Here is a 15,765-nt window from a genome sequence, read left to right on the forward strand (position 1 = left end):
AACTCCAGGCTATGAGGTGGCTTAATTAAATGTTTGAAAGAATGAACCACCTAGGGGAGCAAAATCTACACCAACCTGCTGTGTCTCCCCTGGAAGGCCTGAAAGATCACACACACACACACACACACACACACACACACACACACACACACACACACACACACACACACACACACACACACACACACACACACACACGGACTTTCTTGCCTCTTGCATCACATACAAAATAACACCTCAAAAGGGACTATAATGCCAATGTCATGGACCAATTTTGAAGCTATTATTATTACACAATATTCTGATGAAAGTCACAACCCAAGAAACTACTGATTATACCAAGAGGTGTTTTGGTGTAAGTGGAGTCCGCTATTATTTAGAACGCTTTTTGTCAAAATCGGTGAATTTCCACTCATTATCTGTCCAGTGTTGATATACAGCCAAGACTCAGTAAATGGGGCATGTTGCTAGCAATGGTGGGCCCCCTTTTTTTTTTTTTACATAGCAGTTTACAGAGTTTAGGCTGTGTATTAACACCAGATATTTTTTCAGCGCACACACTGTACGGACATGAAGCGGATCGTGAGGAGATATTCACGTATTATTTTGACAAAAAAACGTTCTCCGTAAACTCTGACTGCACCTTTAAGTTCAGCCATCATTGCATAGGGCTGAGTGACATCAGACATTTCTTAGAGACATTTAAAACTTAAAAAACCCAAGAAAGTCACAAAACGCCAAAAAGTTGTAAAAACTAAAAAAAAATATAAATTTTGAGAACTATTCATATACCTTTTGATGGGGCGGTCGATAACATTTTGCTCTCATTATGAATCTGTCTCCTCCCGTTTTCGTTTCCCAGAGGATTCGGCTGCTTTAGAGCGACTCCACCACTGCAAGTCCAACTCTGCTTTGATGTGACAGGGCTGAGAACAAGTAGAGCAGATGACAGTGTTGATTTACTTAAAAAAATAAAAACACACACACACACACACACAACTGGGGCTGCAATATAAAACATTCATTTAGGGGCTATGTTCATTCTGAATGGGCTTTGTCAACGCGCGTCTTTTGTTTCATCCGAAGGAGCTTTTCATAACTCAAAAACACAGAGAATGTATAATTAATGCCTGTGCTGTGCGGAGGAGAGTTATTTATGAGAAGAGGGAAAAAAAAGTTAAAAGACTAGAGAAGTTTTCGGCAGTAACAGCAATTTCTCAAAAGTCAAAGTTCACTAATGTGTTTGCCAAATGCAAAAGCTTCTACGGTAGATATTTGCCTTTCCTTTCTCAAAACAGACACTAGCTGGTACCTTGACATTTTAAATAAATGACGGTAAGCTTTTTTTAAGACCCCTGGCACTGTAGTTGTATAAATGTTAGTTGTATTTTAGATGCTACATTTATATAGGCATAATAATAGAAGGTGTAGTGGAAAATTGTGTTTCTGTCAAACCCATATTAGAGCTGTTATGTAACATTGTATTTCGGGGCTGTAGTAGTAAAACAGTTTTCTTAAAAGCAACACCACAGCTGTAGCTAAACAAAGCCTGCATAGATAACTGCAAAGGATTCAAAAACTTTTGAAAGTAACTTTTTGCGAGACGAAAGGAATTCATTTCTTGAAGAAACTTATATGGACTATTCCAGAGCAGTTATTACATCATGGTCTGCAACATGTCTCCAAACAAATATTTACTTTACTACAAAGTCCAACCAAAAGAGTTTAAAGTTTTAACACGGTCAAACTCGACTTGAGTTCTCTTTCATGGTTCTGCAATTCGTCAAGTCTTGTAGATAGACGAGTGTCCATACGTGATGCCAACATTTTGGGTGAACAGCTAAGCGCCCTTGATCTTACATCAGCAGAATAACACTTGTATATCACAGCCTGTGTTTGTGAATCACAACAAAAACATTTGAAAAAAAATCTTGCCTCAAGCCAATTCTATTGAAATAAGAAAAGAAAAAAAACGTTTATTTTCAAAGCAGAGCTGTTTAAAAAGACCTGTAAAAGAACAAGCGCAACAAACAGCGTCTCTCTGTAACAAGAACGTTTTGACAGTGGGCCTCTCAAGCGAACCCCCTTTGACAGAATCAATACTGAGCTACATGATGTGGAAGTCAATGCTGTTGGTGCTACCTGTCTGGAAGACTTGATGAGCGTTGCCGAGCGCAGAGTGGAGGGGCTGACAGTTGCCGAGGTGACACCAGTGTAATGCTCTACAGAACGTTCCAGAAGGATTCTAGTTCTAGGGATGTGACTCCATGACGCTCCCAGGCCCGGCTGCACCTCTCCAGTACTGCTTCTAGAGACGTGGTTTGTAACCTGCAAGACCAGACACAATAAGGTTTTGATTAAAAGGTAACATACAGTGCTCATTTTGAAGTTCAAAATTGTAATTTGGGTTTCTAGTAGAACAATTTTTTCATGATGTCCATAGAAACCTTTTTTTTTATTAAACGTCACTGATAAATACTGTGTTCTGATTGGTCAATCACGGCATTCTACAGACAATCATTTCTCAATAATGCCCCGGGAGAGAAATCTGACAGGGGTTTTTGAACAAAGGTTTTCAGAAAGGTAAAGGTGAAGAAAAAGAAAGAGGGTTGATTTTTTTCTGATACTTTGGGAAATATCGAGAAACACGGGTACCCATGATGAAAAGCATAAAAAAGTAATTTTTTTTTTCATATTAGATGACCTTTAAGGGGGTTATCACAGCATTTCTTTATTCTTTATGGTTTAGTACAGCCTGCCAGAGTTAGTGTGCGCTTTAGAAGAGAAGAAAATAAAGTGGGACAGCTAGATTGTTCCACTTTTAATCAAAGGGGACCATCAAAAGGCCCATCAAATTATCTTTATCTTACTTCAAATAACTCGTTGATGAGGTGAAGGCAAATTTTCTTTGGTCTATGCTTTTTAATATGATTAGTTCTTACTTTACATAATTATAACCTACAGTCATACACCTGAAACTAACAAAAGATTCTTTGTTTTACACGTTGGCTTGTCAGAAATTAGTAAGCTTTTGTGTTTGTCTCGATTTTCTTTTCTATGCTTAAAAAGGTGGAGACAGCGATTCTGGAGAACGCTTGATGTCAAAATCAATTTTTTTCCAGAAGCAGTGAATATCTCCCCACGATCTGCTACCTGTCCATACTGCGTGCGCTAATAAAACAATATGGCGATAATACACAGCCTAGGCTCTGTAAACTGGTATGTAAACTAAGAGTGCCCACCGTAGCTAGCAAAATGCCCATTTACAGAGCATAGGCTGTGTACCAACACTGGATTTTCGTTTCAACACACAGATTACAGACACGTATCGGATCGTGAGGAGATATTCACAGATTTTGTAAAAAAAAAAAGTATTTTGACAACAAGCATGCTCCAGAATTGCTGCCTTTAATGAAGGTGAAATAAAAAAAGTTTCGTTTTCACTTCAGGTTTCAGAGCAATGACAAGAGGAAGCGTGAAAGGGGTTGTCGAGAGTTTAGACAAGACAGTGAACGCATCTCGCATTCAGAGTGGAAGACGTCAAGGCCTGTGTGTGTGTGTGTGTCATCCTTACCAAAGCAGCAACGTTGAAGTCTTTTGCCATCGTCTTAAGAACTCCTGCCACTTGGATCATCAAGGACATGCCTGGAGGACAGCAAGTTTTATAGAGGTTGGTTCGTGTTGAGAATACTTTCAATGTCTTTTGATGCGACTTTCTAAGCAAATTAAAGGGTAGGAACTGTGCAGCGTTTATTGTTGGATCACATAGCCTTTATATTTGATTCTTTTTAGATCATTTTATGGGCCATTTTTGCCTTTAACCCAAATCTATACAATTTTTGAGTGTCTTTTGCTCATGTCAAATTCTTACACACTTTGTCCGATACTTTATTTTGAGATCAAATACCTGCTAAACTAGTGAGCTCAGCTGTACTATGTGCTAAGTAGTGATAAGCAAATATTTAGGTTGTACCAGGGTGTTAAATGTGGTTAAGATTATCTGCTAATTGCTAAACATCACAAAGTTTCCATTGAAATTAATCATGAGCACGTTAGCATGCTGCGGTTAGCATAATTCTCAAAGCAACAAAAAAGAATCGTAGCCTGTCCCTATACCTTACTACAAAGTATTTGTTTACATTAAATACTTTGCACCAATCTTAAAGGTGTATATTGTTTTGCAATTAATATACAAGTAATCAACATATTTTACTGTTTAATGCCAACAGGGAATAATGCAATATGAACACTTTGCAAAAGGTAACCAAACCGCATTTTGTTACAAAGACATCTGAAGGATTTTCCAAAAAAAATGTCTTCCTTTTTCTAAGTCTTTCTTTTTTATCTGTTTCACCCTGACTCACAATCTGATGCAGACACATTGTGTTCTCCACTCGAGCCAGACTGGCAAAATCAAAATGGAAATTTTAACCTGTTGTCTGGAATCGGGTTTCATTTTCAAGGTGTTTTTGTAACGTGAGATGTGCACACCAACAGCCCGGAGCGATAAAATGTGTCTGGCCAAGGTGAAACCAACATTCTGATCCAACGGTCCCACAGACTGCCAGTCACTGCCCCGGTCTGCCATAACTCATTCAGGTGGCACAGTGTGAGGAAATGTTGGATTTGAATGTTTGGCTGACTTCAGGGGAATATATTTTCATTATGGGCATGAAAACAGGAGTGGTGGCTCCCCCTCCTAAGGTTCGCATAGGAGACATAATGTGAATAAATCATGGAGTAATGTAAGTAACTGCCGAGGCACAATCAGTGGCCAAATGTGCTGAAAAGGACTTCCATTTTTTAAATATCATTCTTGTGACCTTGCGAATTCACCTATAATCCAACTACTTCATCAACCTTCTCTAAATTCAAAGTTATCTAATGAAATTAAATTATGTTTCCTGTATTTAAACTCTATAGTTGTAGGGCTGACGCTAATAGGTGGGGTAAATTTCATGGACGCACGACTTTCCATGTGGGAGATAGCGACCCTAACCCTAACCCTAAGCTAAATGAATGGAATTCAATTGCTTGCTGTGAAAAGCACCCTCCCTTAAAAACAATTTCCGTTTATCCCAGAATCAAATCCTTTGGTGGGTATAGTTGTAGGGCTGATGCTAATAGGTGGGGTAAATTTCAGTAACGTGAATGAAACCCTATATGGATAATTTTGACATCATTTGATAAAAAGCTGAAGATATTAAAAAGTTTAAAAGATTTTTTTTTTTTTAAAGAAGTAAGGGTTAGGGCTAGAGAGATATATCACCTTCATTCTGTTTGGTCCCCAGGAGAGGAGAGATAACAGCCGAAACAGAGTCCAGGATCACTGCCTTCACCGAGCCGCTGCCAACGGACGTCTAATACCAAAATGTGACAACAACAAAAATATGGTTGAAAATGTGATCCGTCCTCCTCAGAAGTTCCCTGGGTACAACAAGATTCTTAATACAGGTGCATCTAAAAAAATATTAATATAAATGAAAAGTTACATATTTTTCTGTCATTTAATTTAAAAAAGTTGAACTTTCATATATTCTAGATCAGGGGTTTTCAAAGTGTGAGAGAGTGAGCCCCCCCTCAGAGAACAAATTTCAGCGGAGCCCCCCCCCCCAAAAAAAAAATTATTATTATTTTACAAATCTAAACATGTTTTTGAAACATTCTAAAAAAATGTGTGCGTTTTTAAACACATTTAATACATTTTAACATCTTAATCCAGTGTTTTAATCCTGCTTCCTTTAAGCATGGATAATACTGACTGAGTGTGCATCGGAGTGAGAAAGATAGGCAGACAGACTTGCCCAAATTATTGACTAGTTAAATGTCATTCACACACCCAGTGTTTTTTTGCTAGTGCCTCCAATGTCCTGCTGGAGGAGAATAGTAGCCAGTGGAGAACCAGACCCTTCTTGGGGGGGTCCGGGGGTATGCCCCCCCGGGAGATTTTTTTTCACCTTTTTAAAGTGAAATGCATGAATCTGGTGCACTTTGAGAGGACAATTAAGAGGCTAAATATGAGGAATTTTGTGTGAACAAATAATTTGGAGACACTGGGTCTGATGAATTAGAAGCTATTTAAGAAGGACACATGGATTTTCCATAAAAATATTAATTTAAAATAAACAAAATGTATGCAGGGTCCTCTGGGTTGGGCTTGGTGCTCTTTTTCTTTAACGAGACCTATTTCTCTGTAATTTACTGAATGCATTTAAATGCAGTGAGGGGAACGAAGCAGAAGAACTTGTGTCCAGCTATGCCATGATCTTAGTATAAAAAAGAAAAACTAAAAAAAAATTTTTTTTTTTTTTTTTTACATATTCATCCGCGCCCCCCCCTGCCATAACCCCGCGCCCTTGGGGGGCGCGCCCCACAGTTTGAAAACCGCTGTTCTAGATTCATTACACATAAAGTGAAGTGAATCTAGAATAAACATACTTTTAACTGTGTTGACATTTCAAGTTCACGTTTTATATACTATTCGAATATTTTGAGACACTGGATTTTTTTATTCCATGAGCTGGAAGCCGTACTCATCATAAAAATTTTTTTTTATGAATATTTGAAAGTACTTTTTGAATGGACTTTTTCATGATATTGTTATTTTTTTTTAAGATGCACTTTAAAGGACACAAAAGAAGCAGGATTGTTAGTATATTTTAATAAGAGCCGCAAACAAACCTGTTGAAGCCCTCCACTGCGCAGGCCGTTCAGACAGTCGAGTAAAGACAAGATGTCAAACATACGAAAGACGTGGATCCTCTGAAGAGCTTCCATCTGTGAAATAACAGTTTCTTGTTTCATATTAAAACACCATGTTATTTAAAAGAAAATAAACTCGATTCCTGTCAACACACACTCACCTGCTCTTCTCTGTCACTAGTTTCAGTTTGCAGCATTTGAAGCAAGCGGCTGGCAGTCAGTCCGCCCGTCGTATCGATGTATATTACACTCTGTTTAAGTTGGTGAGAGATGTGCACGGCCACACCAAAACACACCTGCAAGACATGGCAAATGTGCAGGGAAAAGTTCACGCTATAGTGTGTAACTTTTTCATATGAATGAATGTTGGTTGGTTCCATTTAAGCCATTGACAAATTAGTTCACGCAAGGTTGATTAAGCCTATCGGCTCCACAAAACTGTCTCTGTATTTCTCAGTATGGCAGCGTTTACAAACTGGTGTCACCCCCCGACACTGGCGCAGGAGCGCAGAAAAATCCCAAGAAGCGCCCACAAAATGTTTCAGTTGTTGATTCTACTGCTAAGAAAAAATCTGGACGTACTACAGAAGGCATAAAATCCATGTGCGACCACCAAAGATTTACATCAGGTGAAACACCGTCAGTGTTGTTGTTATTACTCAGAATTCATGGGGGTGACAGAAGTTTCGCACAATAGCTTTAATAGATAACTATAAAAAATGTAATTTCAGCTATGGCGCAATTTCTAAATTCTAGAAGAGGTTGATTCGAAAAAGGAGAGAATTTCTTAGAGTGAAAATGATCAGTGATGGAGAGGGGAAGGTACTAGGAAATGTTTACCTGAGATTTGCCACTTCCCGGGCCTCCTGACAGCTCCGTTATCTCCCCCGTATACAAGCCCCAATCCAGCAGTTTATCTAAGCTGCAAAAAAAAACAAGGTACAATTCATTACTCACAACTGCCAAGCCAATGTAATAAAGCATTTAGTCCAAGTTCATCCGTTGAGCCGACAAACACTGCAGTCGTTGGGTAAACAAAACAAAACCCAAACAGAGCTCGCAGTAGATTTCCAACTAAATGTGTTTGTCTGATTCCTAATTTCACATGCTGTTTCATTTGGTCTTATTAAGCTCAGCCACTGGCGGCCTCTTTCACATTTCATCTATCAAAAACAGTTGGCTTCTCATTAATCTTTGTGTGGCTTTGGTGTGTGGGTTGCGATGGTTCGGTAGATAAAACGCTAATGGCTTCGTCAAACTGAAAGATCTATGGTGCCAATTTGAATGCATTTCTAATTCCAAAACAAAGACTAAAGTAGGGAAAAATACATTGTTAAATTAACAGTATAAAGTTGTTCTATGCATTAACAGCCGTAATCAAGTGAACAACATAAGGTACAGGGACAATTTTGGCCCCCAAGGTCGAGACCATAGTTACGGCCTTGGTTGTAAACACTGATTAAAAGTCAGTAATTAAAAGCAAAAAAAAAAAAATCGCAGTTCTTCAGCCCTTATGTTGGATACAGCTTTACAGATTTATGTTGTGGACAGCTGTGAAGGCTGGTAAGGCAGTAAACAAACTTGACACCCATTTGAAGCTTTCTTGGCCAAACTATTGTACACGAAATAACCTCAGATTGGTAAAATAAGGTTAAGATCAACTCAGAACTGTTATTGGCTTCTACATTAGATTGTGAACCTTTAACCATGGCCCTTCTTCTAACCTCGTCCACACATCAGTCCAGCATCTGTTCACTCCGCTCAGTAGGAAATGATGTACCGGCTGATTTTAATGAAACCTGATGATTTATTGCTAAGGATTCCTGAAGTGGGAACACATAAAAAGTGCGGACACACTGTAGGTGGAAGAGGTCATGTACAAACGACTGTTTGTGTGTGTGTGTGTGCGTGTGTGTGTGTGTGTGCGTGTGTCTGTCTGTGTGTGTGCGTGTAGGTGGAGCTCAGGGAAGATTTGAAGAACAGACTCTTTTTCACTTGGTGGATTCCTGAGAATAAAGATAGTTTTGGCATTTTGAACATATATCTATATTATGCATATTATAAATATGGCCTTGCTTACTACAGAAGTAAAGTATTCTGTCCAATATCCAATGTAAATGCATGATAAGATTTTCCTCGCAATGTTTTGAAAGTGTTTGGACTATACGCCTTTTCAGAGGCTGCATTATTTTTTGGCTTGACTTGTGGACAGGTTGACTTGGTTTTACACTTTCCACAAAATAACTGAGAAGCGAGAGGTGTAATTTCAGGTGAACAGGGTTCCGGACGTGAAAGTTCCATCACTTTTTGCAAGAACAAAGCTACGTGCCTGGCAGTTGAAGCACGTTTTTGACTTTGTTTTTTGCACAAAAAAATAATATATATATATATAGAAAGGTCCAATTCTGTGCAAAGAAAAAACTATATCCCCAAAGAAGCATTTTGATAGAAAACTAGGATTGAACTAGGGATGCGCCGCTACCACCTTTTTAATGTCCGCACCAAGTAGGCCTTAAACTGTAACCTGGCTGATCAATTTAAGATTCATCATGTGATTGTATTATGACATCCCACTTCTGTAATCCCTCATATTTGTTACTGTTATAATAATAATAATTGTTTTTAATGTTTATTTTATCTTAAAATGTACCACTGGGCAGAATATTCGTTGCTCTTAAAATAATACTTTAAAATATAATAAAAAAATGTTGATTGCTCACTGGTTGTTGTAATGTAAACGACTTTGATTTTTTTTGGGGGAAAAAATAAATATATACATATATTATACTGTATATACATTAAATTATTTAAAAAATAAAAATAAAATATCTCCATAGCAAGATTCTACTTGGAGAGAAAAAACTGTTTATTTTTGTTTTGATTGGTTGAAGTGGTGTGTGTACTGGTTTTAGTTGGAGCATGTGTGTCTCTACTTTTTCTTAGTGCTGACCTGAATATGTCCGTTGCCTGAAGCACCAAAAGCTCAACTGCTGAACAACAAGTCATTCACAAATCACAATAAAATACATAGCCCTACTTCTGTTGACAGTGTTTCTTTTTAGTATGGTACGGTTTTTGATTTGTCTATGTTGACGTTCCGGCCAATGATCTGTCTGTGCAGTCTGTGGAATCTCATCATCTTTTGCCCGTGCTCGTGTGATGATAGATGTGACAGCCTCGGCAGTTAAATCTACATAGCAGAAGTCCTTTAGCTTGAAGGTTAAGCGTCCCTGGAAGCCTGTGTGGGCTTGATAGCGGCTCAGCGCTGATTGTGAAGTGGAGAATCGGTAGGGACGGACATACTTGGCATTATTCACCCTCCCTTCTCTTTGACAATGGTGCAGAGAAGGCTTTGCACTGTTGATGAAAGCTTGGGGTTGCGTTCTTGTGAGGGGCATCAGAACCATCAAAGTGGTTGTCCTTGAAAATAAATTCAAAAAGATTTTCCCCATGAGATGTACTCGTCAGTGGGGTCGCGATACTGTATGTAGTCCTTGGTGAAAACTATAGTGCGTACATTTCTCAGTATGGCAGCGTTTACGAACTGGTGTCGCCCCCCCGACACTGAAAAATCCCAAGAAGCAAAGAATGTTTTATTGGTAGTGGTGTCACTGCTTTGGTTTTTGTTTATGTGACGACTGGTTGACTGAAACTGAAAACATGACATTGAATCAACACCTTTTCCAACGGCTTCAACAAAAACTGAAAGCTTCACCCTCTAAAGGTGGAGTCAGCGATTCTGGAGAATGCTTGTTGTCAAAATCAGTGAATGTCTGTGTGTGCGCTGAAAACAAATCTGGGTGTACTTCACAGCCCAGTCTCTGTAAGTCTCCAGAAGGTATGGTTTAGGACAACATTAGTTTTAGCTGGGAGAACCTACTAAACGTGCAAATAGGAGTGTTGTTTCATGTGTTGTATGTTAAATTGCAAAAACTGTGAGGCTATTGCCAGCGAAATACCACAATTCATCAGTTCCCCTCTTCACCAGTAGAGCGCAGCCTAGATACACACATCCCACTGTCTCAACATCCAAGGCTGATTCAGTTTCATATCACTGATCCAAGGCTCTAACTAATTCATGAAAACCACTTAAAAAGAGCTAAGGAGAGTTTAAAAAAAAAGCACCTGTGGTCATTAATTATGGTGAAACAGTGAATTTGACCGTAGGAAATGTACCGTCTTATAAATTATGCCAAGCTGGTCAGTTTCACACATGTGTCCAGAGCAGTCTAAACTACATTTCCCTTCTTAAAATGGAATATATATATAAATGTGCTAAAGCCTTGTGCTCCAATGCTGACTGCATATAAATGAGTGAGTCTTGTGGTGCCAGTACGTGTTTCTATGCAAAACCTTGGGAATGCGGTTTGCAGGTTAATTGTAAGTACTTCTGTTATACAATGCCATGCTGTTAGCAGAGGGAATCGTTCAGGTTCTTTCAAGTTATTGCATTTAGATTACATCAGATGTACAGTGTAAATGTTTAAAGCTATAGTGTGTAACTTTTTTATATTAAATGGGAGTGTTGGTTAAATTCAAGCCAACGCCAAACGAGTTGACACAAAGTTTATAGTTTATTGATCAGTTTCACAAAACTCTCTCTGTAATTCTCAGTATGACCCCCTGACACTGTCGCAGGAGCTCAAAAAAATCCAAGAAGAGCCCAATAAATGATTCAGTTGTTGATTCTACTGTTAAGAAGCAAGCTGGACTTACAGCACAAGCAATAAAATCCATGTGTGATCACCGAAGGCTTACCTCATGTAGATGTGCCGACAGTGTTGTAATTACTAAGACTTCCTCATGACGTTGACAGAAGTTACGCAAAGTTATAGCTTTAAGAGGAATTGTCAGTAGTGTTTCTCTTTTTTTTTGTGGAAAGTGGTCTAGCTAGAGGCCAGGTTAATGCAGCAGATATATCAGAAGCCACTTTAGCCTATGTTCAGGAGCCAAATGGAACAGCAAGCAAAAACGTCGGATTTAGCTTCGAAAATTTAGCACACAGGCCATTTCTAAAACACTCCAATGCTCTGCTGTATTTATAAAGACAGCTACCATACTGCAAATGCATATTCTACAGAGCCATGTCGATGCAAATTCGATTTCAGCGATACTGAAAAGATTTTAGTTTGATAAAATGGATCGATGCAGAAAAATCTGGTTCCAAAACATCTTTGGTTATGTACAAGAATATTGATTTTACATGGGATCGATTGTGACATTCAGTGCTTTTATGCTAAGATAGAGCAAACATTATAACATATAATATCTAATTTTATAAGAAAATACAATACAACTAGAATAAATTATTTAAATTCCTCACTTGCTCTAAAAATGGGAGATTTAGCACTTAATAATTTTGTGTGGCATGTCAATTTTTTTGAACCATCAATCATTATGTCCTTTAAAAAACACTCAAAATAATAATGGAGTCAGCAATTCTGGAGAACGCTTGGGGTATGTAAACCAAGGGGATGTAAACAAAGGGGGGCCTACAGTAGCTAGCAACATGCCCATTTACAGAGCCTAGGCTGTGAATTAACAATGGATGTTTTTTCAGCGCACACACAGTACAGACAGGTAGCAGATCGTGAGGAGATATTCACTGATTTTGACAACAGGCGGTCTCCAGAATTGCTGACTCAACCTTTAAATCTGATCTCACATTATTGGGGGCTGATAAAGAAGCCACTATAGGCTTACAAAAAAATATCATCATAAAATCCCTTTTGCCTATAAACTAAACACTGGGGAAATGCCTTTTAACTCAATATGTATTCCTTATAGTAAAACACATTAGATTATTTTTTTTTCTAGGTGAACCTTCCTTTTAGCTCTGGTGGCACCGAGCCCATGCTTAAACCCCGCCATTGCCCCACAGACAAAGCTGTGTGCTCTACTGAATGTGCACACTAGACTCTTACCTGGGGTTTCCAGTGGAGAGGATGGCTGTGGAGCTCAATAGTTCTTCATACAGATCAGCTCCTGACACGGGGAATGCTGTGTGCTGGGCCAACAGCACTCGACGGATGGCAAACAGAGCCTGAAAAATACAACGTTTTACACCATCAGGCTCATGTCAACTGTAATGACGGTTCAGCCCACAACACATGTAATCATCTACTATGACCAGCGTTGCCAGATTGGTTTGTTTTCTGCCCAATTGAGCAATTAACAATCCTAAAAAGGCACAGGGTAAAAGTTTGGCTTGTGAGTATGGGGGATTTTTTAAATAATATAATTGTGGTAACACTGTCTGCTGCTCTTATTATGACTGCTCATATGACTGTTTTTAAAATAGCAACAGCAGGTCACTGGCAAAAGTGTAAAAAAACAACAACACACATACACTAGTGAGGTTGAATCTCATATCAGAGCATCCAAGCTCATAGAGAACGTAGTGTAGTTTATGCTTCAATTCTGCTCGGTACTTTGAAAATATAATAACATTTGAGTTGAAATGGGGGGGGTATTAATGTTTTGTGTTTTGGTAATGTGTTGAGATGGCAATACTTTAAGTTAATTTCTATATATTGTTTATCTTGACATTGCAATTGCCAAATAAGTGCCGTCACAGTTGAGACTTTGATTGACCTTTAATTCTTATCAATCATTATTTTATTACTTCTTTACTTAGTAGATGTGGTAAATGCACATTTCTTTATCAACTCTGTCTTTTTTGCTATCTATCTATCTATATATCTATCTATCTATCTATCCATCCATCTCATTAGAACTTCACTTTAGCACTTGCATACAAACTTCCACCCCAAATCACCTACTTCTTGCCATTTTATTTATATGGACGGTCGGTACAAAGCGCCTAAGCCCACCTTAAGCTGTAGATCCCACACAGTGATGGCACAGAGGAACAGAAGTCGATACCTGTTTGGATGTTCACGGGGAAATCAATGGGCTTGCATACTGATGCTGATACCGGAGCCCTTTGAAGAACACGTTTTACACATGCACTTGCAACTTTAAGATAGACAGAAGTAAATCCCTCTCTCTTTCTTATGTGGATAAAATATTTCTGATGAGTCATCCTGCATTGAGAGCATAATGTATTCTGCCAGCCCTTCCAATCATCTTAAAAGGGCACTTGACACACTTGTGGATATAGGGCTGCTCCATTATGGTAAAGATGATTATTTAGATTAATATTTAGATGACCATTGATTAGCAAAATAAGATTACTTTGGAAACATAATGCATTTAGTATCTTTTATATAAATATTTTGGGGGAAAGTTCTAATTCAAACAGTGGATTAATTGAATTTGAACATAGTTCAACTGTAACAAAAAAAATGATCCGGCTCAATTGCTTGAGTGGAATATCTTATTTTCATAATAATTGAAGGTGAAATTGTAATTGCGATTCACTTTCAATTGTTTACACAGCCCTACTTGTGCGTCACAGTAGCTATCAGAGTGACATATTGGTGTGTGTGTGTGTGTGTGTGAGTGAGTGAGTGAGTGAGTGAGTGAGTGAGTGAGTGAGTGAGTGAGTGTGTAGATAGTTAAGTTGGCACAATGTTTGTCCTTAGAGTCCTGAATGCACTCCAAACCTCTGTGTTTTTATTCAAACACAAAGTGGGGCGAGGCTGCCAGGAACCAACGCAGCGTCTAGCATTCAGCCTGTCAACCTGAGAGTCAATAGTCGCCAAGTCACGCACTATGAGCTATCACATTAAGTCCCAATGCAATCAGACTAAATCCCTCTCATAGCTAGTTATGCACTGCCCACAAACTCACTTTCAACTATAAATGATGCTCTTTGCATTTTAATGTTGCTAATCAAACACTTCTGAAAAAACTGTCCATGCATTCCAAATCGCATACTTCTTTTGACTATAATACAAACTGCTGCTGTCCACTGCAAAGTATGTATTTTGCATGCAGTATGCATGCATACAATTGGGACACACTATTTCTATTTTGTCATAACTGTGCATTGAACTTGACCCTCTTGCTTATTTATCTACAGTATCTATATCTATCACATATCTGGTTGTTCTCTCTCAGCCGCTCAGCTGATGTCATATTATTTCCGCTGCAAAGGATTGTGGGTCAGAACAGCCATAAATCATGCTGCTGGTTATAAAATCTAACCGGATGTAGTAGGACATCCAAGTATGTTTATGGCAAACTGCATTTGACATCATATATATTGTGACAATCTTAAAACTTTTTTTCTGCCATACTAAAATTGCATGGAAGAATGGGTATTCGATCGCAGGGTATGTTTTGGATACATAGGGACATTTTTCTCTCCATTTCAACACTCAAGGGGAAGAAGAAAGAATCCCAAGGAAGCTCGCTGGAGGTGGCACAAGAGCATAACCGCCTGAGGCCAATAGACAAACGTTCCTTCTTTCTACAATAACAAGAGAAGAACACAGTATGGATGACTGATCAGTTAACGTCTACTGCTTTTCAATGCCAAAAACACCCCATTAAATGTGTTTTTAATAAATAAATGTCATTGTCTATGGAACAGTCTCTGAAGTGAATATACTCGAATGTAGTTTTAAGCGTATTTGATGCTTAAAGCTATAGTGCGTAACATCTGCCCCCATGAGGAATTCTGAGGGAATTGCAAAAACACTGTCTGTGCATCTACATGAGGTAAGTCTTCGGTGATCGCGCGTGGATTTTATACTTTCTGCTGTGCGTCCAGGTTTTTTCTTAGCAGTAGAATCAACAACGGCTAACGATCACCAAGGGCGTATATAATGTAGATGCATAACAGTAACAGTGTTGTGGTAAAATAAATACTGACAAAAAATGCCAAACTGCATATTCAGACATTCTGACCTCAGAGTATGCTTTACAGACCGAAAAGCTCTTTCTGATTTCCTGGGTGGAAGAAAAACAACAACAAAATAACAGGTTGGCGTTGACATCCAAGCCCTGTGTCCCACCCACACAACCATTACCTAATACATATTCATCTGGAAGGGCCCGGCTTCTGTCTTTTTGCTCTTACACCTCGGAAAAACGTCAGATTGAAAACTGTATTTTTGATCTAATTCCTGTAATCTTCCCATAAAGGTCTGAGTT

General features: G+C 38.6%; 1 protein-coding gene across 1 annotated transcript in view; it reads right to left on the reverse strand.

Annotated features, from left to right (window-relative positions):
- Positions 1 to 15,765, reverse strand: part of rad51d (RAD51 paralog D) — an 18,778-nt gene that overhangs the window by 1,585 nt on the left and 1,428 nt on the right. The window contains exons 3-10 of the mRNA XM_080040727.1: positions 12,627 to 12,745; positions 7,543 to 7,624; positions 6,864 to 6,998; positions 6,682 to 6,777; positions 5,270 to 5,360; positions 3,575 to 3,645; positions 2,143 to 2,328; positions 793 to 926 (exon numbers count right to left, since the gene is read on the reverse strand). Coding sequence (XP_079896853.1) covers positions 828 to 926; positions 2,143 to 2,328; positions 3,575 to 3,645; positions 5,270 to 5,360; positions 6,682 to 6,777; positions 6,864 to 6,998; positions 7,543 to 7,624; positions 12,627 to 12,745 — 879 coding nt within the window. The 3' untranslated portion in view covers positions 793 to 827. The remainder of the gene's footprint in view (positions 1 to 792; positions 927 to 2,142; positions 2,329 to 3,574; positions 3,646 to 5,269; positions 5,361 to 6,681; positions 6,778 to 6,863; positions 6,999 to 7,542; positions 7,625 to 12,626; positions 12,746 to 15,765) is intronic.

This window comes from Ammodytes marinus (assembly GCF_949987685.1).
Source record: "Ammodytes marinus genome assembly, chromosome: 14".
NCBI lineage: Eukaryota > Metazoa > Chordata > Actinopteri > Uranoscopiformes > Ammodytidae > Ammodytes > Ammodytes marinus.